This window comes from Haliaeetus albicilla, chromosome 27 (assembly GCF_947461875.1).
Source record: "Haliaeetus albicilla chromosome 27, bHalAlb1.1, whole genome shotgun sequence".
Classification (NCBI taxonomy): Eukaryota; Metazoa; Chordata; class Aves; order Accipitriformes; family Accipitridae; genus Haliaeetus; species Haliaeetus albicilla.
In genome coordinates, this window is record NC_091509.1 from 12,896,879 (window position 1) to 12,920,093 (window position 23,215).

The 23,215-nt window shown below is 55.9% G+C and overlaps 1 protein-coding gene across 1 annotated transcript; it reads right to left on the reverse strand.

Annotated features, from left to right (window-relative positions):
* Window positions 1-6,877: 6,877 nt before the first annotated feature.
* On the reverse strand, window positions 6,878-21,856 carry HRH2 (histamine receptor H2). Its single transcript, XM_069772436.1, has 4 exons — window positions 21,669-21,856; window positions 14,344-15,868; window positions 10,690-10,851; window positions 6,878-8,741 (listed from the first exon to the last, which is right to left on the reverse strand). The coding sequence occupies exons 2-3, from the start codon at window positions 15,447-15,449 to the stop codon at window positions 10,833-10,835; spliced, it is 1,125 nt and encodes a 374-aa protein (XP_069628537.1). The 5' UTR covers window positions 15,450-15,868; window positions 21,669-21,856; the 3' UTR covers window positions 6,878-8,741; window positions 10,690-10,832.
* Window positions 21,857-23,215: the final 1,359 nt, after the last annotated feature.

Sequence of the window (23,215 nt, forward strand, 5' to 3'; positions counted from 1 at the left end):
CCCAGCCCCCTCCCTGCTCCATTGCATTTGTTCAGCTTAGGGGGATCAAAGTGGGTGACATTTGGAGTCGGGATATTTAAAATGCAAATCTCTCTTCGATAGATAAGTGGAATTTGCTCCCTCTTATGAAGCGAACCTCTGGGGAGAGCTGAGTGCCGCGGCTGGCCCGCTCTGAATGCGAAATCCAGCTGGGGTGGGAGGGAATCACTGCCTTCCCCCTCAGTCCAGCACTTCTGGGCAAACACTCATGTGATAACCATCCTCATCACCATGAAGGTGTCCGAATTTCCCCCAAACACAGCGGAGAGGTAAGAGCTGCGGGGCCGGCAGGGAAACCTGTGGTATTTCTGGGTTACAGCCAGGGAGGGAGAAATCTTGGTGGCTGCTGGTGTAATCCCAGAATTGATGTTTTCTTCCTCTGCACCCGGGGTGCTGCTGATGTATCATTGTCTCTCCCTCCCAGCTTGGAAATTAAAGCTTTCGCCACTTTTCTCGCTGCAGAGGAACAAATGTGTGTCTGAGAGAGAGATTTACACTTTGCTTTCCCTTTTGGAAATTGAGCGTGATTTTCCAGTGACTGCAGATGCTGGGCCTGTCCTGACGCATTGAGATGGGCTGTTGGGGGGGGGGGGGGAGAAGGAGCCCCCCCCCCGCCCTCCCTCCCAGCCTTCCTGCAGCAAATGGGGTGGGTTTACACCCCAAAGGGTTTGGCCAAAAGAAGGCTGCAGTCCTGCATTGCCCCCTCCCCACTCCCTTAGGTGCCCCCCTGTGTGCCTCCTTGCCCACCCCTGCCCGGGGGTGCAGGCTCCAGGCTGGGCTGATTCAACTTCTGGCATGGCTGCACTTGCAACCTGCTAAACCCCCCATGAAGAGAAGAGAACCAGAGCATCTTCAGGAAAAAACACTCGATTTGTTGCCAACCCTATCCAGGATGTGACTGCAGACACCAGGCTGCAGCTGATTTAGGGGATGGGGGGGTCGGGGGGGTCAGGGGCATGCATAAACTGCAGCAGGGTTGGGATGGAGAGAAGCAGCCCCAGGTGGGAAAGCCCTGGGAGGGCTGGGGGATGTTTGCCAGCCCTGGAGCCAGGCATGGGCAGCAGCTCCTTCCCTGCCTGCAGCTGACCTGCCTGCCCCTGGCCTCCGATTTAGCAAGCAACACTTTAACCAAGGGTGAAAATAATGCAGAAGAAAAAGTTGAGTCGGCTCTTTGAGCTGGTCCCGGGCTTCTGCTGCAGTGTTGGAAAGCAGGCTGGGGGCTTCCCGCAAACCACGATGCGCCGAGGAATATCTGGAGCCTCATAAATATACTCTGGGAATGCAGGAAAAGGGATTTGAATTTCAACTTTGATGCATAATGTGCTTTCTCTAAAAAACCAGCCTTCTTGGCAGGGATCAGACTACTTCCCACTAAATCTCCTGGAGGAGCGTGTTGCTAGTTGCAGAGATAAAACCTCAATGAAACACAATTAGCTTCCACTTGGAATAGCCAAACTTGCCTCTCTCCTCCCACTCAGCCACCCCGGCCTGGCAGCGGGATGGGGACTGCTCAGTGCCAACCTCCTGCGTCCCCAACCCCACTGGGAGCAGGACCGTGGCTCTGCCCTGGGGAGATGGATAACCCTCACTTTGCGGTTAAGGAGAACTGATGTGTGATGAATGCACGAAAGCCGGAGTGCTGCAGGGCAGCCCCTGCCATCTCACCGAGGACAGCAGCTCATCATGGCTGGTTTGCTGCGGTTCTCTGTGGTTTGGAGGCTGGTGGGGAGCCTGGGGCAGGGTCCCCATGTGGTCCCCTATGGTCCAGCCAGCTCAGGGTCGGGGCACGGCACTGCTGCCTCCTTTCCCTGCTCAGTTCCAAAGCAGCAAAAAGGGGGCAGAGGAGACCTGCTGGCAGCGAAGGTTGCTGAGAAATTTTTTCTTTAGGCAGGAATATCTTGAATATTGATTTTTTTTAAGGCTCATAAGCTGGGATATTTTCTAGTATTGGAGTTTTTAGGCTTAAGCATCACTCATGGTAGGAATATCTCACCCCTGTTTGCCCCTGACTCCCCCGAGTATCACACTGAGCCCAGACATGTGTCAGCCTCACTTGTGCCCCAGGCACCTTTTTGGAGCAGGCTCCCGCCTCCGGGCTGGGTTCATGGTGCCCTGGAACCAGGCTGGCAGGGAGAGAGCACAGAGTGGCTGCTGGAGGGACCAGGAGATGCTGGCAGGGCTCTGAGGGGAAACCGTCCCGTTAATTAAGAGCTTAATTACCCAATAATGAATGGTGGACTTAGCTCAACCTTGAAGCAGGCCAAGCGAGTGAAGTGCCCTCGGGAAGGAACAGGGGAGGTGAGCCGAGGGCGTGCTTTGCCTTCTGCAATATTTGCAAATATCTGCAAGATCTCTACATGGGGAGAACAAAACCTCGTAGCCCCCTTGGTACCTCTGTCCCTGTTGTCCCCAAAGTGTCCCCCTGTGCCCTTGCTGTCCTCCCAGACATCAGTCCCATCATCCTGCTCATGGATGCTGGCACCCGTCTCCTGCCTGGGGAAAAGGGCTACGGCCCTGCTGCCACGCTCAGGGGATTACGGGGTGCCCAGCTCTCCCTCAGGATGGCTGCATGTCTCAGCCTGCGGAATGAGGATTAATGACCCAAACGAGGCCATAGTCGGCGCAGCCTGGGGACACGGTGCCAGTGTGAGAACATGGGATGGGGACCATTTGTCCCTCTGGCAATACAACATACCCTGGGGAAGGGGTGGCCTGTGGGGTGGGCATTTCTGCTGGTGGAGGAGGGAGGGGAGTTCGTCAGCTGGAAAGGGAGAAGAATTTCTTTGGCTTGGTGCGTTTTGTTGCAGAAAGGCGGTTTCAGCTCCAAGGGTAAGGGAAATGAAACAGAAAAATGCCTCCCATTAAGCAAAAGGGATGGAGAGCCCTACGTAATAGTGCTGTCTGCAGGGGCTTTTTGCTCCATATTTGTATCCAGCGTGGCCTTGCGCCAGCACCCAGAGGGAGCCATGCTACGGCAAGATGCGCCGCGTGCTGCTGCAGGAGACGGGGACCAGAGGGGATAAGCTCACGGCCCCACAGCTCTGGCGTGGGGACAGCCGCATCCATCGCCCACCCCATGGATGACAGGTAGTGCCCAGGGACAGGGCGGGCGGAAGCCCTCCACGTAGATCCCTGTGATGCCCTGGGCAGGTCCCATGGGGAGATGGGGATCCCCATGATGTGAGCTGCTGGAGGGGGTTTGGTCAAAGCCTACAGCCAGCACTGAGGGTCTCCTGACTGCTGGGATGTGGGCAGTGCCTGCCCATCCTCTTGCCCTGCCTGGATCTGCATGGCCACAGGGAACAGCCCCCAGCAGAGACCCTGGCCCTGGCAGGCACCCCAAGCCAAGGCAGGGCACAGCTGCAGGTGTTCATCAGGGGATGCTCTTTCCTTCCCTTTTGCTGTTAGTTTTTTTAAAAGCCCAAGTAGACATGACGGGTGTGTGGCAGGAAGAACAACATTCGCTCCAGAGCAATTCATCCTCCAAGAAATTAATTATCAGCGCCGGCGCTGCATTTAATTAGCATCAGTCCCTGTGTGCCTGGGGTCAGAGGGTGTTGCTGCGTCTGCCTCCAGCAGCTCTGGGTTCCTGCTGGTGGGCAGATCTGCTGCTGTCACTGGGATGGGAGCTGGAAGGAGGGAGAGCAGATCAGGCCTGGAGCGTGCGGTCCCGGCAGCGGTCCAAACACCATTGGGGTGGCAGCGCCCTGCCAGCCCTTCCCGGGGAGGGTGGCTGGGCTGCAACAGGGCAGCCCTGGTGCTGAAAGTGGCTTAGACACCCTCAAGGGAGTCCCAGGGTACCCATTGGGCTGGGAGCAGGAATATAGCCTGGGAGATGGTGGCCTGTGACCCAGCACCCCATCCTGCATCAGGGACAGCAAACCCACACGGGCAGCGTGCACACGTGTGTGTGTGCATGTGTGGCACACTGGGAAGGCGGATGTTGCAACGTTTGTTTGCTGGGGGACACACAGGGGCATCTGTTCCAGCAGAGCTGCCTCTGGCATCCGTCTCTCTGACAAATGGTGTTTGCTTTGGTGGTAGAGCCTTAATGAAAGCAGTGCCGGCTGCAGGCGCGGGGAGCACCTGCCCAAAGGACGCTCTGGGGGAGAAAGGAGAAGAGAAGGACAAAAGGACATTGGACACAGCCCTTAGCAATGACCAGATGGCTGCCTTGCAGGACCCATGTCTTGCTGCCTGGCCCGAGGCACCTGGCTCTCTGCAGCAGCCAGCCCTGCAAGACGGGGTCTCGGGCCGCTGGGAGAAGGCGCATTGCTGATGGGGGAGAGGGTCTGGGGGTCCCCTTCAGCCTGTTTTCTGGGTGTGAGAAGGCGCTGGCTGGTGTGCAGGGTCAGGCTGGTGCTGGGTGGGTGTTGTGGGGCCGTGCAGCCCCTGAGCTGGATGGCAGCGAGCTGGAGGCACTGCCTGTGCACAGCACGGGCTGCCACTGCCCCGAGCTGCAGGTCTTGGGCTGTTCTGGGATGATGCTCTCCCAGCAGGGCCAGGACACAGGGTGTCCGTGGCTGGACAGACAGACACGATCTGTTATGCAGCACCGGCAGCTCCAGGTGTAGCAGTGCCACCCCAGTGCCTGGGGGACGCCAAAGCCCTGGGGCCAGCAGGACCTCAGCTAAGGGTGGGCTTTTTGGAGATGGGGGGTGGCAAGGGGTTTTGGGGATTTCTGGGACTGCTGCCCTGGGGAAGCCAGAGGTCCCTTGATCTGGGGACATGTTTCTGTCATACTTGTGCCCCCTAGTGGCTTTGTCCCCTCTCTGGTCCCACAACCATGCTCCTGGTCCCATGGCCACCATCCCACGGTAGACGGGGTCATCCCGGCCCTGGGCTGCTGGCACTGCCAGCCTTGGCATTCACAGGCGGTGGGGAAACACCGGGCAAGAAGGGCTTGGGTCAGGCCAGGAGGGCACCTTGGCACCGTGTGATGCCGTCCCCATGGTTATCTCCTTCAGGCTGGAAGGGAGTGCTTTTCCTTGGTTTCAAGATGGCTTGGCATGGAAAAGTAATTTTTAGTTCTAGCAGGGAGATACTGGATCCCAAAACCTTTCCAGAGGCTTGGATCCTCAGGCAAAACTGTTGGGTGAGTGACCCCAAAATGCATTTTATTCCAGAAAATCAAATCTTGAGATTTCTAACACAAAGTTTCTCATTTTTTGACTGCTTGGGGCTGTTCGCTACCTTTCTGTCTCCTCTGTATTTAATTACATGACAGCCTGAAAAAAACCCAACACACTTTTTTCTCATTCTACTGATGTTTCTCTTCCATCTAAAAGAAACAAAACACTCCTTGGCCTCCGGCCCATGTCAGCCACAGCTTCTCAGCTGTGCTCCTCGGGCAGGGGACTCCTGGACACCCTGTGGCTGCTCCTGCCTCCCACACGCCTCTCCCCTTCCTCACATCTCCTCTCTGCATGTTTTTGGACCCTACCCAGAGCTGTGGCAAGGATGGGAAAGGTGGTTTGGTGGGAGAAGCCCAGTCAGGCACCGCAGGATGCCTGGTGGAGCAGAGTGAGGATGGGGTCCTGTGTATCAGAGCAGTGTGAGGTCCCATGGCCTCCACCGGGACAGGGAGATGGGGATGTCCCCGTGCACTTGGCAGCCATCCCTGTCCACGCTCCCACTGCTAGCAGGGGGATATTTCCTATCTGAGAAAGCAGATGTTGGTTAGGATCTTCCTAAGCAGTTTCTCTTCCCTCCCATAACTGCTGCTTGGAGAGAGAATTAAATTCTCTTTTGTTGTCGGTTTAGGGGAGAACAAAACCAAATGTCACCTGGAGAAGTTCCTGCTGCTGCAACCCCAGGGGATGGAACTGCTGCCCCAGGACTGGGATTAGTCTATCACCGAGAAAGCCACCGTGGTCGATGGTCCCTGAGGGGATCAGATAGATGATTGATGGTGGGATTAGATTGTATGGCAGCTGCGGTGACAGCAGTGACCTGGAGCAGCAGCTTCACCCTGCCTGTGCTTGCACAGAGCCAACCCATCCCCATGGCCTCTGGACCAGTTCATGCACTGAGCGGTGTCAGGCCTCTGCCAGCCCGGTGAGGGGCTTGGAGGCAGCAGCACTGCAGACAGCAACTGCCACAGATGTTCTGCATTTTGGATTTCTCCCCCTTCCAGCCTCGTTAGTATTGAAATTAAAAGCAAGTGTTTGTGAATTGGTAGCTGTTCTCCAAGACCCTAATTAGCAAATCTCTTCATCCCCCGGGGCTGCAATCTAATAATCAAAAAAAACCCAACACCCAAACAAGCCCCAAACCTTGTTTGATGGATCGGGAGTGCTACTGGAACAGTCGGAAGTGGCTTTTCCTGCTTAGTATGGTAATTAAACACTTCAATTGCAATTATTTTTGCAATTAGATAAGTCTCTAATTGTTATCATAGGTGGCAGGGGTTTGGGTGTGTGTTTGCCAGTTCTTCCTCTCTGAGCTGGAGTGAAGTGCGGATGCTACAGGCGATTCAAGGCCTCCTCCTGTCTGGTTGGTTTGGAGAAGATGAGTCCTCTGCACGCTTGGCTGCGGGGATTCCTTTCCTGCCTCTTTGCAAAGGAAGGTGCTGATGAGGTAACTTCTCCTTCTGCTGTGGGGTGCTCACCCCGGGGGTCTCGTAGCTCCCTGTCTCCAGGCCGCATGAGGGAGGACCACGGAGGGGACGTGGCCTGCCAGGGCATCACCTCGCTGCCCACTGATGCTTTGGTGGGGCTCAGCGCTGCCCAGCCTAGGTACTGTGGGGCACTGGGGCTGCAACCCCCCGCCTCGGCCTTCTGTGCTCTCTGGAAGCCATTTGCTCTTTGCAACCGCTAATTACGAGTGGAAGGGCCAAATTCACAGAGGTGCAAGTGGTAGGTGCTGAAACTAAAGGCTGCGGTTGCTCTGGGGGTGGCAGGGAGGGTTGGGGGAGCGGAGAGGGGTCCGGTGTGCCGGGTCGGAGGGGAGGGAGCCCTGCCCGAGCCGTGGGTGTTTCGAGGCACCGAGCCCGGCGTGTTCGTGGGTGACGCCCGGCGTGTTCGCGGGTGAAGCCCGGCGGCGTGGCCGGCGGCGAGGGGCCGGGCGGGCAGGTCTGTCCCCGGCAGCAAGCAGGGGGAGCTCCGAGCCTGCGCTGCCGCCGCGCCGGCCCCCGCTCCGGGTTTGGGGGTGGGTGGGTGGCTGGGGGGGCGCGGCGGCCGGCAGAGCGGCAGCAGCGCTCCGGGCCGTGCGAGGCCGGGTGTCCCCTGCTCCCCCGCGTCCTGACACTCACCGGGTGGGTGTCAGCCACCCCGGCCTGGCACCGTGTAGGGAGACCCTTCCAGGTACCCCCACCCGCCGGGACAACCCCCCCCCCCCGAAGCTTGGGGCAGGAGTGTCCCGGAGTAGCTGCAGGGGTACCCGAAACCGAGCTCTGCCCTTGCCCGTTCCCCCTCCTGGAGCAGAGCCCTGGCAGACACGAAACCAGCTAACCCGGGGGCTCAGCACCCTCCCTTCCTGGGGGATCCTGCCAACAGGGGTCTGCCTGTCCTCTGTTGCGCCCTGGGGATGCTGTGGGGCGCGGAACGAGCACGCTGTGCCCGGGGATGATATGGGGCAGGCTTATTCCAGGAGGAAAACTCTTGCCCCATAGCACAGCAAGGGATCCTTCTTTGTTCCTGTCCTACCTGGTCACCGCTGCCCCCTTCTTCCCACCAGTTCACGGACTGGGGGGACTGTCTAGCTGGTCCCACAGGGCAAGGTGCTCTCTGGGGGGGATGCCAGCCCTGCCCTGGGCGACTGCAACCCGTGTCCTGGGGGCTTGTGCGGTGTGTGTCCAGCCTTTGCCCTAGCAGAGGGATGGGAAAGGGACAGCAGGGTATAGCAGGACAGGGAGGCTCTTCCCAGGACAGAGCACACCCAAATAAATCAATCTTCTCCTTTTCCCTCTGTGTTAAATAGATTTTTTTATACCAGTGATGACTTCTGCACAGGCTCAGTACAGAAACATCCTGTTTCGGCAGTCTTAGTGTTGAGCTGCTGGGGAGGGCAGAGACTGAGGACAACCCCCAGTTGCTTAGCGTCTCCCCATGGCCCAGCAGGCTCCAGGGCTTCTCTCCTTCTTGCAGTGGGGCTGGGACAGGGGGTGTGAAGCAGACATGGACAGCAGGGACAGCCCTGATGATGCCAAAACCGCTTCAATGTGGGAGGTAGTCTTGCCCTGGCATGGATGCTAAACGGTGTCCTGTGCATGGACATCTGGCACTCGTGGCTGCTGACATCCGCTGTGTCTAGCCCTCCTGCCGTGTCACCCCTGCCTCTGTCAGGACCCTGCCACCTCCAAGGGGGGTATACATGGACAGGGTACCAGGGAGTGTAGTGTCTGTGCTCCCATTCTCCATCCTAGGCTGGCCTGTCTGGCACTAAGACCTTGACCCTTTTCCGCCCGCCCTGTGCCCTCTCAGCCTGACCCAGTGCCATGGACCTGGGGAGGGCACCCCCATCCCGGCCCTGTTGGGGGCACACACTGACTCCCAACCCAGCTCCTCAGGCACCAGTGCCTGCTGGTGTGGGGCTCGACGCTGGAGGTGTCACGGCCCCGATGGGGCAGGGGAGAGGCTCTTCTGCAGCTCTTCCAAGGGCTCTTCAAACACACCACCCTCCTGGGAAGAAACTTGGGCAGGCAAAGGCCTCTCCAGCAGTGTTTGGGGATGGAGCAAATGCCATGTGCCAGAGCAGGGATCCTGTAGGGGAACAGAGAGGGGGTTCAACAGCTTTGCAGGGTGCAGGTAGGTCCCTGCCTCCCCCCTCCTTTCCTGCTCCCCAGCATAAGGGATGCTGCATTAAGCACCCGCTGTGCTGGGAAGGGACTGTGGTGCGATGCTATGAGGATGCTTTCAGCAGAGCATGGCTATATGCTGAGTGCTGACATTTGGGCAGAGCTGAGCAGGCTCACGTCACCGCAGGACTCATCATCCCACATCACTCTGAGTAACATCACTTTGCTTTGTGGCTTTCTCTGCCTGCTCTTCCCACCCGCTCGGGCCAGCCAGCAGTGGTGGGGGTGTTGCCTTTGCAAACAGCTTGATAAAAGTAGTTGTCCTGGGGTCAGCAGTGCTCTGTTCCTGGGTGGTCCTTCTCCCATGGCCCCTCTCCCTGCCACTGCACGTGGATTGGGGACTCTTTCAGATCAGGGACTCTTTCGGGTGGGTGCCCCATGTGAGGTGACATTTCCTGTCCCCACCCCCGCGGTGCAGAGAGGAAATCTGTGGCTACACCAGGACCTCAGATCTCCTGCAAACCTCTTCCCCATACCAACTTTGCTTCATTCTGCTTATTAGATTAGCAGTCTTTCAGGGGATGGCTGGTATTTTGCTTTTACCTCACAGAAACTAAATGTGTTTTGGAACATATGTGCAACGCAAAGAGGGAAAGCATGAAGCAGAAGAGCTGGAACTGGAGTCCCCTCCACCCCGGTGTTGGGTAATGACAGCAGCAGGGATGATGCTGCCTTGTGGCTGCACTGCTGGGGGATGAGCACCTCCCCTGCCCTAGGAAGGTTCGCTGTGAGCTGTTGTGCCCTCCAGGCTTGGGGTTTCACCCTGCTCCTTCCCATGGGACAGTGCTGGGAGCTGTGGCAATGCCACGCCGGGGGAGCAGCCTCTGCACTGCCACCTCCTCACTGAGTGATGCTTGTGCCTTGGTGTGTCACGTCGAGGGACTTGCAGACCAGTGGGGCTTGATGGGCTCATGGGGACCTTGCGGTCCTGCCCTGCCACCTTGCTCTCCAAGCCTCTGTTTCTCCTCTGGTCTCTCTGCTGATGGGCAATGGCATTTCCAGGGTGATTTACAGGTAGTCCCTCCGAGAGGCGCAGGCTGATGCTGTGCCCCAGGGCGGGGGACCCTGCACTCTCCTGTAGCAGGCCCAGCTCCTTCCCAGCAGCACGTGTGGGCAGGCAGCACCAGCTCTCGCTGTTGCCATGACCTTGGCTAAGGTTAGCAGTGCTCAGTGTACAGCAGGGACAAGTGTACCTAGCTTCCAGCACGTGGGTGACTGTATTTTCTGTCCCCAGGGCACAGTCAATACAGGAAAGCCGAGGTTATCAGCATGCAGCATTGGAAAGAGAGCATGTGGAGGTCAGGGTGACCTTGCCTGGCTCTTCCTGAGAAGGGCTGCACAAAGTGGCTCTCCGGAGCTGAGAGGCATCCCTGTGCATGGCAGCTATGTCCTCTAGCCCAGCATCATTGAGAGAGAGCAGCAATGCCCGGTGTACCATCAGCCCCTCACCCTGGGAGCCCTGCCAGCATCCCTGCGAAAGCTGCTGGCAATTTACGTGGAGCCGATGTAGGCTTGCATGAAAATGAAGCGTGCTGGAAATCCACGGTCTGAATGCAGCTGCCTCTGCAGCGTGTGGAGGGACAGGCAGAATGCAGGCCTCTTCCACGGCATCGCAGGGTGGTTGTGTAAACCCACACCTCCAGGGCAGCTGGGGGGTGCACAGGCCTGGGCTTTGGACTGGTTTTGGAGAGCAAATGGAGAGAGGAGTGAGGATGCGTCTCTGATGGTATCACCCTCTGCACCAAGTACCACTGGGAGGAGATGGCTGGACCAGGGAAAATGCAGCAGGTGCCACAGCAGGGAGAGCTGCCCCCTCCCCTCACTTGCACCCAGCAACCTGGCTCTGTACTCACCCTGCAGCCCTCGCCTCTGCCACTGAGTTTCTCCCTGAGGAAAATTGAGTGTTGTCCTTTCAGCCTCACAGGATTTTGGAAGAGGGCAGCCAGGAGTTGAAAGCTGGGAGTCCTGGGTCCTAGGGCAGCGGGCTGGCTGAGACTCATGGGAAAGCTCCAGTGCTGGAAAGGGTTAAATTGCACATGAACACAGAAAGAAAAGAGAGAAAAAGAAGAGATCAGTCAGTCAGTGCCAGCCTGGTCCAGTGCCTGCCTGGCGCCTGCCCCCTGAGGCCGGCAGCTGGAGCAGGTATGTTGTGACTGGGACAGTAATCCTTTCCTGTGGGAACTGGCTTCTCTCTGCCCACAGATTGTGGCCACAGTCCTGCCCCAAGCTGCCTTGAGCACAGCTGATGTGTGCAAGAGGGTGATCCAGAGCCACTTGCTCAGCTACAGTGTTTTCTGCCTGATACCTCCCTGTTAATGCTGAATGCTCCTTCTCTGTTAATCTCTCTGGACCGCAGGGACTGGTCTCACGACCTACAGCTGTGCCCAGTACTTGGCACACTCCTCTTCAGAGTCCTGTCCCACTGCAGCAAAGCAGGTTCCTGAGGTCCACCAGGTGTTGTGCATGCAAGTAGTGATTTCCTGTTGTGTGAAGTGAGTTGTCTTGCCTCTCTGGTGCCTGGTAGGGAGACAGAAGCATCTGTCTTCCCTTGCATCCCTGCTTGGCCCTGCACTCTCCATCCTACCTGGTCCTCACCCATGCAAATGCCTCCAGCCCTTTAATGGCTGTGGTGCTCCTGTGGCCTTTTGACTTCCAAAGGCGATGACTCTGGCTCCCTGTCCCTGCTCCTGACTCCCCTGAGACTGGCTGCAGTTCTCCAGTATTCCCATACTTGTTTGCTGGTCTTTTCTCTATGCCACATGACAGGAAAGAACATTGTTTATTAAGGGCAATGGTTCAAAATACTGCCGGTTGTGCTTTCCCCTGAATGACTCCGTGGAGCCGCTCTGAGTAGAGCTCTTCTGAGCTCTGGTCCTTCTTATTTGGGCAGTTAGGATTTTGTGGAATGATTCATATTGGTCTTTTTCTGTTAATGTGGCCGGGGCAGATGACTGGGATGACTACGCAAAAGGGAAGTGGGGAGAGGAACCAGCTCGGTTCATGCTTGGGGTGAAATTGGCTGTCAGGCTTTGGTGTACAGGTAAATCCTGTGCCCACATGTCTTGTGTGGTATTAGTTGAACTAGATCATCTGCCAACAGCAGATGTTTACGTATCTGACTATGGAAAAAAGGGTTGGAAGGCACCCCACGCGATCCTTGGTGCGTCATTTCTGTGCAAGCGATCAGGCTAAGAAGAGAAGTAGAGAAAGTAAAAGCTGTAACTGATCGTTCGGTGCTTGAGCAACTCTTATCTGATCGTGAGTAGAAACCACAGTGGTGGTGCTGTGTAGGATGGGAAGGAGATATCTGGATTTAGAAAGGTCAGGAAACATCCCTGTGCTCGAGGCTTCCTCTTTTGCTTCCCCACGGTTCCTGTATATCTGTACTGTTGTGGCACTGGTTGCCACTTGCCCTCCTCACTCCAACCTCCTGCACCCTTGGGAGCAAATCCAGCTGGATGACTCATTGGGGTTGATTTTAGCGGTGGGGGAGCTTCACCCCACAGGGGTGAGGACAGTCTGGAGCCACGTGCCTGGTCCCTGCGCTGGGGCTTTTGCCAAGCCCTGCTGGCACCAGGCACCCACATGCTAAGGGTTTGGGGACAGAGGTTGCCTGGCTACCACTGACCCCAGGGCTTTGGATACAACTCCTGTAACAGGATCAGGCCCTCTGGGGAACCAGGGGAAAGACCTTGTCTACCCAGGAAAGCTGAGGGGGGGAAGCCAGGAAGACAGTGACCTTGACCTCTGCCTGGGGAACAGAAACGCACTTTTGTTCCCCTTTTCCTTCCCTCCATCTCGTTATTCTCCCTTTGTGGTAAGGTGGTACTTTGAGACATCACTGACATTTTTCTTCTCCCTCTCGGCTGTGTAGGAAAGTCCCACTGGCCTGTCCCCCACCACCAACTCTCCCCAGCCAGCTGCAGAGCCCTGATGCGTGAGTTCCTGATTTGCCCAGGAGCTGCACTTCTGTGTGAGTAAAACAGCACAGCTCTTTCTTTGTCTCTATGTTTGCAGAAGCATCTCTACTATGCCAGGCACATGATCTCCTTATGTTTTTATATACAACCTGCAACTATGTTCAGCAAATGCTATACCTTTGCACTCTTTATTAGTTCCTTGGACTGAAAAGGCAGCCCCAGGAGCTGTGTTCTTGTATTTGTTCGCACTTACCTATCCCTCTGTGTCTCCTGGGGCAGATTCCCCTGCCCCAAGCTGCCCCTCTGCCTTGGGTAAAGTCAGATCTGAGCCCCAGGAGAGGCACGATGCCAGCTCAGCCTTTTGGATGGCTCTGCCCTTTGGTTCACCTCCCTACCTTCTCCTTTCGGTGCCTTGAGAGTGTGTTTCTGGGACAGGATCAAGGGCACGTGCAGCAGGAGAGCAGGAACGCAGCTTCTTTGCTGGCACGCTGGGAACGGGGAGTCGAAGGACTCCTTATCTATGGATGGAAAGTTTCTGGGCTGCTTATCAGGCACTACCTAGAAGTTAGATTAAAGTCTTGGGAGCAGCAGTTTGCACAGTGGCAGGCAGCATGCTTCTCTGTTCTCCTTACGCTCAGGTGGGCAAATGCCTCTGGGCAAGGCAGTGTGTGGGTGGCCCAGCCCTGTGGGGATGTGGCTGCCCAGGGAGGGGACTGGTGCCACAGCCTAGCACAGAGCTTGCCTGGCTTGCACCCATCCTTCTCCCTCACTGCACCCACACCCCTCTGAGGCATGACCCCCATGACATGTTTGGGGTGACACTGAGGGAATTTTTGGCTCTAACTTTACATGGTTATTTGTATTTCTAAAAATATTTGCCAACCTAATTTTGGCTATTCTTGCTCCTTTCCAGAGATGGGAATGGAACTTGCTGTTGGCTGAATTCGCTGCTGATGCAAACTGACAGCCGAAATGCTGAGGGTGCGTGGCTCGACTAGGAAGGGAAACTGCTGAGCTGTTCTGCAGGGAGCTGGGGACCCAGATCTCGGCTCCTGCAGGGACTCGCAGCCTGACTGCAGGTTGCCTGACTCTGTGCCCCAGGGCTAACACCCTGTTGCCCACCCTGTGACAGGCGGTCACCTTTCCCGAGTCCCCCGCAGCTCTGCTGTGTGCCTAGGCTTTGCTGGCTGCCTGCCACCGAAGAGTGGGACACGGCTGGCTTTTGGGAGCAGCCGCAGCTAATGGCTGCACCCTGTTCTGTACAGCAAATTCTGATGGCAACACTGTCCCCATTACCCAGCAGAGCCAGGGACGTGTCATGCTCCCTGTGAACTGATGGCGATTGCAGGGGTGGCTAGTCACATTCACATGTGGAGTAGCTGGACCTGTGCTGCCAGCATGGAGGGATGCGAGCTGGGTCCCTGCTGGTGGTGATGAATTTCTGAGTGCCTGCAAAGAGCAAGAGTTGCCTGGGCGAGGATCTCCTGCTGGAGTTGGCAGTTCATGGACAAGGTAGTGTCCCCACCTCTGTCTTCCTCTCTGGGGAAGGACCTACCATCAAAGCCCCTCATGTAAGAAGGCTCTTACCTCTTGAGTGCTCCATCGGTCAGCAAGATCCCCTTCCCGTTCTTCATCTCCAGTTTCAGAGGTTTGCCCTCCTGCTTGCCTTGGTCCTGCCTGCACCTCCTGCCCCTGGACTGAGCCTTCTGGAGGGGAGGCAAGTGGGAGCTCCTGGGGCCCCCAGTCCTCCAGCAGTGCAGCAAGTGCTGGTATGCCACGCGGAAATCTCTGTTGAGTGTCCCATAGAGGATGGGGTTCAGGGCTGAGTTGGCATAGCCCAGCCAGAGGACAATGGACATGGGTGTGCCTTTCACCCTGCTGTCCCCCCACATCCCCCGGTACGTGAACACTGTGAAATAGGGGAACCAGCACACGATGAACGCTCCCAACACTACCGCCAGCGTCACGGTGGCTTTGTGCTCTTTCACCATGGGTGGCATGGGGGTGGTGTTGCTGCTGCAGCACCATGTGTGGTTTATCCTCTTGGCTTGCTCCCTTGCTATCTTGAAAATCCGGTAGTAGGTGATGCACATGAGGACCAAAGGGATGTAGAAGGTGAGCAAAGCATCCGCTAGCCCGTACATGGGGTTCACCTCCAGCGTGCACTCCTTGTTGCAGTTAGGGACTGTGTTTTGGACTGCTGTCCCATTGGTGTTCCAGCCCAGGTGGATGGGTAGGAAGGAGACCATCAGTGAAACAGTCCAAATAACAACCAAACCCACAGTCACCCTGGAGGGAGTGACCAGCTGGCTGTAGCGGAGTGGGGTTGTGACAGCAAAGTAGCGGTCCAGGCTGATCATGACGAGGTTGAGGATGGAAGCTGTGCACAGCATGACGTCCAGGCTGGTGTAGATGTTGCACAAAGTGCTGCCAAAGGGCCACTCTTTGGTGAGTTCGTAGAAGGCGGAGAATGGTAGCACCAGGAGGCCCAGCAGCAGATCAGTGATGGCCAAGGAGACAATGAAGCAATTTGTCAAGCTGCGGAGCCGGCGGTCAAGGGTGACGGCCAGGCAGACGATGATGTTACCGCACAGAGTGATCACGATGAGGATGGTGAGGCAGGACCCGACTAGCAGCTGCAGGGGGAAGTCCATCCTTTTTTGAGAGCTTGTATAGTTGTAACACGGATCCATAGTGGAGTCGCATGGATGGAGCAGTCCTGTTCACACTGGCTCCTAAGCTACTTGGAGTGAGCCTCTAACAGGCAGCCCTAGAGCCCTTTCCAAATCAACCTTGGGCCTACAGTGACCTTGGAGAACATTGCAGAGACGCTTCATGTGTTCAGCCTTGTATGCTAGGAGTGACGCAGTCTAGGTAAAGATGTGGCCCTGCAACTTGCTTGTGCCCCTTGGCTTCATCTGGGAGCTCAGTGCTGGAGCCGATCCCCCACGGCAGCTGGTGGTGGGTCTCAACTGTTCCCTTTTCCTCTCCTGCCTTCTCTTTTCCTCTGAGTGACCATGGCGACAGGTCTTGTGAGGTCTCACGTGCTTTGCATATTTGGCTGGTGACAGCGGTCAGCAGGGACAGAAGTTTGCCACCTCCCGAGGACAACCTGCAAAGAAAGCACCAATACAAGAGCTGCAGTGGGCAAAGGTCCTTTGAGCTGCCCCTCAAGGCCCCCAGAAACAGGGTGTCTGCAACTCCCTGGATGCTCCAGCCCACTTAAACCTGAATTGGAAAGTCCCTTCACAGCCAGGCACGCATGTCCTTGGCAGACGTCCTCTCCCAGCCCCAGGGGTGCCCACCTAATGTAGGGTTGAGAGAAGTGCAGGGATCTTAAAGGCACGAATTCCTACAGGCTTATGATAAAAATGAGTACTGGGAGGATATGAGGAAAGTTTTCCTGAGAAAGCTGTGCGCTGTTCTTGTGCAATCTAGGAAAATTAGCACTATGTAATTTCTGAAGCTCAGATGTGACCGTAAGTCTCCTTAAACTTTGCCTTTGTATCTGCACTTTGTAGCCGCCCATGGCTTGTGTTGGTCCCTGCTGTCAGCAACCACGCTGGCTTCTGCGGCCCAGAGGAGAAAAGCTTGCTCTGCTCAGGGCCCTGGAGGAAAAAGGAACCCATTTGTCAGTGGTGTGATGTCCTGGGGAGGAGGTGGCTGGAAAGGGCTCTGACAGCTTCATCGGTCCCATTCCCAGCAGCTGAAGGGTAGCATGCAGGTTTGTTTTTCAAGGAGAGCTTGGATGGAGCTGCTCCTGCTGTGGGACAGGGACACAGAGTGGAGAACATCCCTTGTAGAATTACTTTTTATGACTGTTTTCTGTCAGGATGCAAATAACAAAAAGCTATATTTTGCAAGGGCAGAAACAATACAGCAAACCCCTCCAACCTCCAAAAGAGATTTTAGCTGCTCATTACGGTGGTCTCCAGGACCACGCTGCTACTAGATTCAAAGGGGCCTCGGTTCCTGTGTGATTGGGAGCAACACCCATGTTGGGAAGGTGCCTAAAGGGAAACTGAGGCACTGCAGGGACAAGAGAGAGAGGGGGCTGGGAGCAGGCTGAGGAGCCCAACTGCCTGTGCTGGGCCCCCCATGGTGCCGCAGCTAGGGTCTCCTTCCATGTGCTTCCCAGGTGAGGTGATGGGTCTCCCCGTCCTCCCTGATGTCCTGGTGGAGGAGACCTGCACTGGTCCCCATGGGTGGTGCAGGACCCCGCTCCCCAGGCTCTCCCCAGCCTGTGGAGTGGCAGCGAAGCCCTCCCTTGTGGTGCACAGCCTTGTGCAGGAAGGTAGAGCTGATTCTGCACAGGGTGCAACAGGCTGCAGGGATGGAGCAAACAGAAGAAGCTCCAGGAAAGGAAAAGGTCCAGCCTTGGCAGAGGACAGAGGTGAGATTTTAAAGTTAAACACCCTGCAAGAACAAGATAATGGTGTGGAGCAGGCTGAAATACTGTTCAGATGATTTATGTCTTTGATTCAAGGTTAAAGGCATGGGGGCCAAGGGAAGGAGTATACCAGGGAGAGAGTATACTAGGGAGACCACATGAGTAAATAACCACTGATTGCCAGGAGCTGTACGGTGGAGAGATGGGGACTGGACCAGTGAGATTAGAGATGATACCTGCAGCTTCTAAGGGAATTGAAAGTGAATGCCAAGTGATGAACCGGCCAGCGGGAAGCTGTCTGCTGAGCAGAGCAAACTCATTGCCAGACAGGGGGTCCTCTGAATTTGGGTGTTGGGATTAAGGCTGTCGGGAGAGGGATGTGACGCTTTCAGCCGCAGCAGCAGCATGCAGAGTGGTTCCTTACCTCCTGCTGCAGTGCAGGCTCTTGCCATGGAAAGCTCTTTGTTCGTGCACAAAAGGAGTGTGGAACAAGCTGAGCGCTGCCTGCCCGCTGACGGCAATGACAAGAACAGGTTGTTCTCGGAGAAGGGTATTTCCAAGTGAAAGGGATGTTTTTTCATCGCTCCCAACATGTGGAAATGGCAGGATAAATTATAGGGGGAGTAGCACACTTAGAAAACGCTGTGGGTGGATTGCAGCCTCCTACGTGGCTGCTTCACCACACATCAACAACCTGCTCCTGCCACCAGCTCCCGCAGCTCAGCTCGGGCTCTGCTGGCGGGTCCCAGCTCCGGGTGCGTCAGCACGCTCGGCACCTGCCGCGGTGCAGGCAGTGCCATGGGGCAACCCCTGGCGCAGCCCTGTGCTGCAGACCTGGCCAGAAGTTTTGTTTCTTATTGCTATTTCTAATTAGCTCAGGGCAAGAAATGAGCACTCCCCCCCTCCCCCCCCTCAGGCAGGGAGTAGAAACTATTTCCAAGTGAGATACAGAGCCACTGGGCTGAGCTGTGGAAGGAAGGAGCAGGGGTCCCCATCCCTGCAGAGGTGCCCAGGTAGAGCTGGGCTCTCGGCAGCTCTCAGAGCCCCGGCACGGCACCCTCCCTGCACACATGGGCTGCAGGGCTCAGCTGCCTGCAAACGCTTGGGACTTTGTTCCCCCACAGGACGGGGCAGGACCAGCATGCTGCCTGCCAGTTTAGACGGGGGATGTTGCAACCCTAACTGTGTGAGAGCCTGTGAGAGACTTTCCCGTATCCCTCAGCCAAATTATCTCATGGAAACTTTCCCCCAAGTGATCACAGCTTCCGGACGTGGCTTTGCAGGACAAACAGGCTGGAGGGCTGGTGTAGATGGGGGGGCTGCGGGGTCTGCCCGCTGCCATCAAAGCAAAGTTCCCAGGGCAATGCACCCAGCTTGGGGCGCTCTCCTGGAACACTGGCCCTCTGGGACTCCACATCTGCCCCTGGTTTTCTGCCCAGGTCACTCATGGCCACCTTTAATAGCAGGTCCTGTGTCCTCTGCTACTGTTGTGTTTTGGCAGATCATTTCCTCCTTAATGTATGAGCGGAGCAGCTGTTTCCCATGGCAGCCTTTCTAGCAATAGCCTGAATAAATTATACCCTTCCAGCCCTGTCTCAACAGGCAGCTTTTACGTTTACCTGATTATCCTCATTATGACAGCCTGAACCTGTTCCTTGTTCAAAATCACCCTCCTGATGGTGAGGGACCAGAGTAGGGCAACCCTTCTGGGTCATCCTTCTAGTGCCTTTTCTAGTGGTGCTGGTGCTCTGATGGACACTAGCTCTGCTGTGAAGACGTGTCAGGTTGCATTTGTTTTGTTGCAGTCATCCTGGGGTTCCCTAAAAGCCAGATATTTTTCCTATGGTGTTTTCAGCTGTTTAGAATAGCAATTCTTGCTGTTAGTCCCTAAGCATATGACATTGTGCCAGCCTGTTGTGTTTCTGTTGATCTTTGGATCCTCTGGTTCTTCTCCTGTAGTACTTAGTCCCTTGTCCAGTTCAAAACTTCTCCCAAGGTTCTCACGATTACATTTCCTTAGAGAAACTCTCGTTTTCTTAGCCAAGATCACTAAAGAAAACCATTAGATAAAATTTATCTCTAGGCTGATCTTTAAGGAAATCTATTAATAGCTTTCTCCGGAGCATTAATGATCCTTCCATTGTAATGTATTATCATCTCCCCATTAGCCTCCTTACAATTCTCATAGTAATTCCTGCCTTCTCCTGCCTGAATAGATATTTTCTGCTCTGTTACAACCCATGTTACATTTGATCCACTGTGTTCCCATTTAAAATGGTAATTATCTCCTCTGGGGAAGGGGCTGTGGTTTATCCATGGGAAATTTCTGTTGCATTTCACCCTTTTATTCCTCCTCCCCATCTTTCAGCATCCTTTCCTTCAGCATCGTTTATTCCAGCACTTTGTGCACTTTTGCAGCAAGACTAATGGGATGCAATGCCTGCTCTGGCAGCGCAGGTAATACATTTGCTGCTATCCGTTCATGCGCTTCTGGCATAATAGGTTTGTTTAAAACCTGTTAAAAGCCTAGGTACATCGGCACCACGAACGTATAGGATACATGGGCAGAAAGGAGCACTCAGCAAGCGCCTGAACGTGGCAGCCTGTCTTTGGGAAGTGTTTACCGCTACCTGAAAGGGCACTGACAGTGATGGCTGGGGGCTCAGGAGAAACTCCCCATGAAGCATTTTAGCTCTGTCCTGGGGACAGGACAGCTCTGCTCTCAGGCAGACCTGAAATGTCACTCTGCCCCCTGCCTTAGCTTTTTTCTGAGCAAAGTGCCAGCAGAAGTCACTTAGGAGCAAAGCAAATTCCCTGGCCCTGCAGAGCTTGCAGCAGAGCGTCACGGCTTTTTGTAAAATTATGTTCAAGTGCTTCCAGAGATCAAACATCTGGGGATGCTGTGAGAGCTACTTCAGCCAAGGCTGTGAGATGGGCAGGAGTGTGGGGATTTCTTCTGGTCTGAAAGAGGATGTTTGAAGTTTGGTGGGGAGCAGGCAGGGCTGGGAGCTGCAGGGACCCTGGCAAAGGGCTGTTTCGATACTCTGCCAGAGCCATGAGCCTGCCTCACAACGGGACAAGACCAAATTTGCCAGAGTTGGGGATTGAAGGCAATGTGAGAGGGAACAAACATGAGAGTGGTGCAGAAACTAGCTTGCCCTGCTGCCTGTGGAGGGCTTTGGTGAGGTTGTGGGGTTGTTTCTAGTTTATAAGCAGCCTTTCTGGAAGGGCTTTGCTCCTCCTCCCCATGCGTCCCATGCAATGCTGCACCCCATAGCATCCCAGCACGCCTCTGCCCCTGCACTCAGTAAGCCCCATTGCTGGAGCTCTTGCTCCCTTGTTTCCATCTCTTCCTTGCAAACGCTTGTCTCCCCTCCGTTCCCTGGGGCAGGGCTGTCGGGTGTGCTGCTCGTGGGTGCTCACCCATACAAGGTGCCCTGTGCCTGCATTCAGGTGAGTAGACACAGCTCACAGGTGCACACACATGGTTGCAGTCTCATTTTTGCAGAGCCCTTTTGCAACTTCTCTGTGCCTCTGGGGCTGTGGGGGGACACCGAGGTCCTGCCCGGCTGCATGTCCAGACACTTTTGTCCCTGCTCCTTGGTCTCCTCTGGAGCGTGGTGCTCTTTCTGCCCCATCCCAGCCTGAAGCCTGGCTGATACACAGCAGCAATTATTGCCTCTGGTGTGAGCAGAGCTCTCTGGGTAAGAGGGAGTTTGGGTCGCCTGAAAGCAGAAAACCCCCAAAGGTATGCAGAAACCAGAAAAGCAGTCAGCATTTTGAAAGTTCGATCTGCAGAGGGTGCCTGGGAAAGGTGAAACTGAAAACAGAGGTGCCGGGTTCCCGGGTGTACTTGTAGCTGCGTGAGTTCCCAGCAGAAGTCACAGGGTTCAGCCTCCTGCCGAAACCTACTCTGGCCGGGGGGACAGCAGGCACCGCATACCCCTGGGGACTACCCACTGCTCCTGTGCCAGTGCCACAGCCCAGCTTGGGGGTACCCAGCCCTAGGGGTACCCTGCTCCATGGAGCCAACCGTGTCCCTGGATGGGGTAACCCCTTGCTCCAGCAGACGCCCACCAACTGCCGGGGTATGGAGGGCTCGATGGAGGGGCTGGAGTGCTCAGAGAAAGAGCTTGGGTAGCTCAGTGCAAGAAGTTGGCTTAGCAGCAAAACTCGTGGGGCGGCTGCTTGGGCAGAGATGCTTCACATTCATAGATGCTTGGGCAGGGCTCTGCCTCTGTGCTCTGGGCACACTCTACCCACGTCCTTCCTCTGATCCTGATGTTCCTGGCTCCGGTGGTCCCCACCGGCAGCAGCCAGCGAAAGTCCCCAAATTGGCCTCTGCTCCAGGCACAGCGCAAGGGTCTGATGAGAAACACCCTCTTGCTGTGACCTGGGTGGCCCATGGCAGAGTGCTTACCACACCCCGACTTCAGCGAGGACCCACCAAACCCCTCCGAGATCTCACCTAGAAAGTGATTTACAAGCATAACAACCAAGAAAAGTAAGGCAAAAGCTTTACCTGGGAAAGGTGCTGCTTTCCCACAGCCCCTGAGCAGGTGGGAGCCCTCGGTGGCTGTGTTGCCTCCAACTTTCCCCTGGTGTGCGCAGCTCAGTTTGTGAAGGCAGAGGTGCGTGCTGCGAGCGGCAGCTGCCTCCCTCTCCTTCCTCTCATACCAATATCCAGGCAGCGTGGTGACTGCAACATGAGTCAGACCACAAGTGGGTGGGATCAGGGCTGTGAACACAGACACCGAGGTTATCATCCGGCAAATTTGAAATGCTGAAAGTGAGCCGTACTCCGGGCACACGGTGTGTTGGGCTCCACCGAGCTGTGCCAGGCACAGAGAGGGGTGTGGGGTGCCGGCTGCCTCCTGTTGCTGCATCCTTGCGTGCTACAGTCACCTTCCTCGCTAATGTTGAGGTTTCAGGGCCCTTGCTGCTTGCTTGCTATGTGCAAAGCCTCCCTCCAGAGTGGCTCTCTGCTGCAGGCATGCAGTTTGCCTGCTGCTGGCAGACCTGATGCCATCGCTTGCCCCAGGTACAAACCTGGCTTTGCAATTGGTGTGAGCCCCCTGAAAGTAAGCATGGCTGAGCCTGGAGCTGGGCCATCTGAGATGGCTCAGAGGCTGCAGGGAGGATCGAGGCTCTTGGGTTGCACTGGGGGCAGATAAGGAAAAAGTGGGGCATAGCTGCAAAGCAGGAGGAGGAAATTGGAGCCCAGCCAATGCTGAGGTGCAAATTTGCTCCTTGTGCAACTCAAGGCGGCAGGAGGACCCCACGCTGACGTGCTGGGGGTTCTGCACCATGGCAGGGAGAGGCTTCACATGCTCCAGGTCAGTGGCAGGGATGCTCCAGGCTGGGGATCTTTCCTGCAAGGCTGCACTTGCCTCTGCTGAAAATTGTCCTCTGAATGTGTGATGGCAGGGATGAACCACACCAAATGACAAACAGGCAGTGGCAGCCTTTCGTGTCTCTCAAATCTTTCACCTGTGGGTTTCAAAGCACTGTGTGAATACCAACTGCTGGGCCAGCTGTGAAAGGACCTGTTTCCACATTTAGCTCTCCCTCTCTAGCTGAGCAGGTCCTGGGCTGTCAGCAGAGCTCCAGCAAACCTTGGCCCACCCCTGGCTTCACATGGTCCTGGGGAGAGCAGCACTGGCAGTGATGCACTGCGAGTGAGGTGCTTCAGTCCCCACCAGCCACTTCTGAGCCCCCTAAGCAAATAGCTAGGGACTGACTTATTACAGTCTGGATGTGGCCCTGGGTTCCCCAAGCTGGAAGGAGGCGGATCCTGCTGCTCCCTCAGACAGGCTGAGCTCCCTGAACGCCCTGTGCTGGGAACGGAGAGCACGCCCCAGCCTCCGTCTCTGCCAAATGGGGATACCGGCAGCACTGGCACACAGACCAAAATGCCTTTCATGTGTCTATCTCTACAGACCAAAGCACAGATCTATCTTTAATAAGCTTATGATCTGCTGGAGCTGGAGTTTTCCCACTGATCAGCAGCCCTGTGATGTGTCTGGGCAGCAAAGCCATGGACTGGCTGCCGGGAGCTTCTCAAGTGAC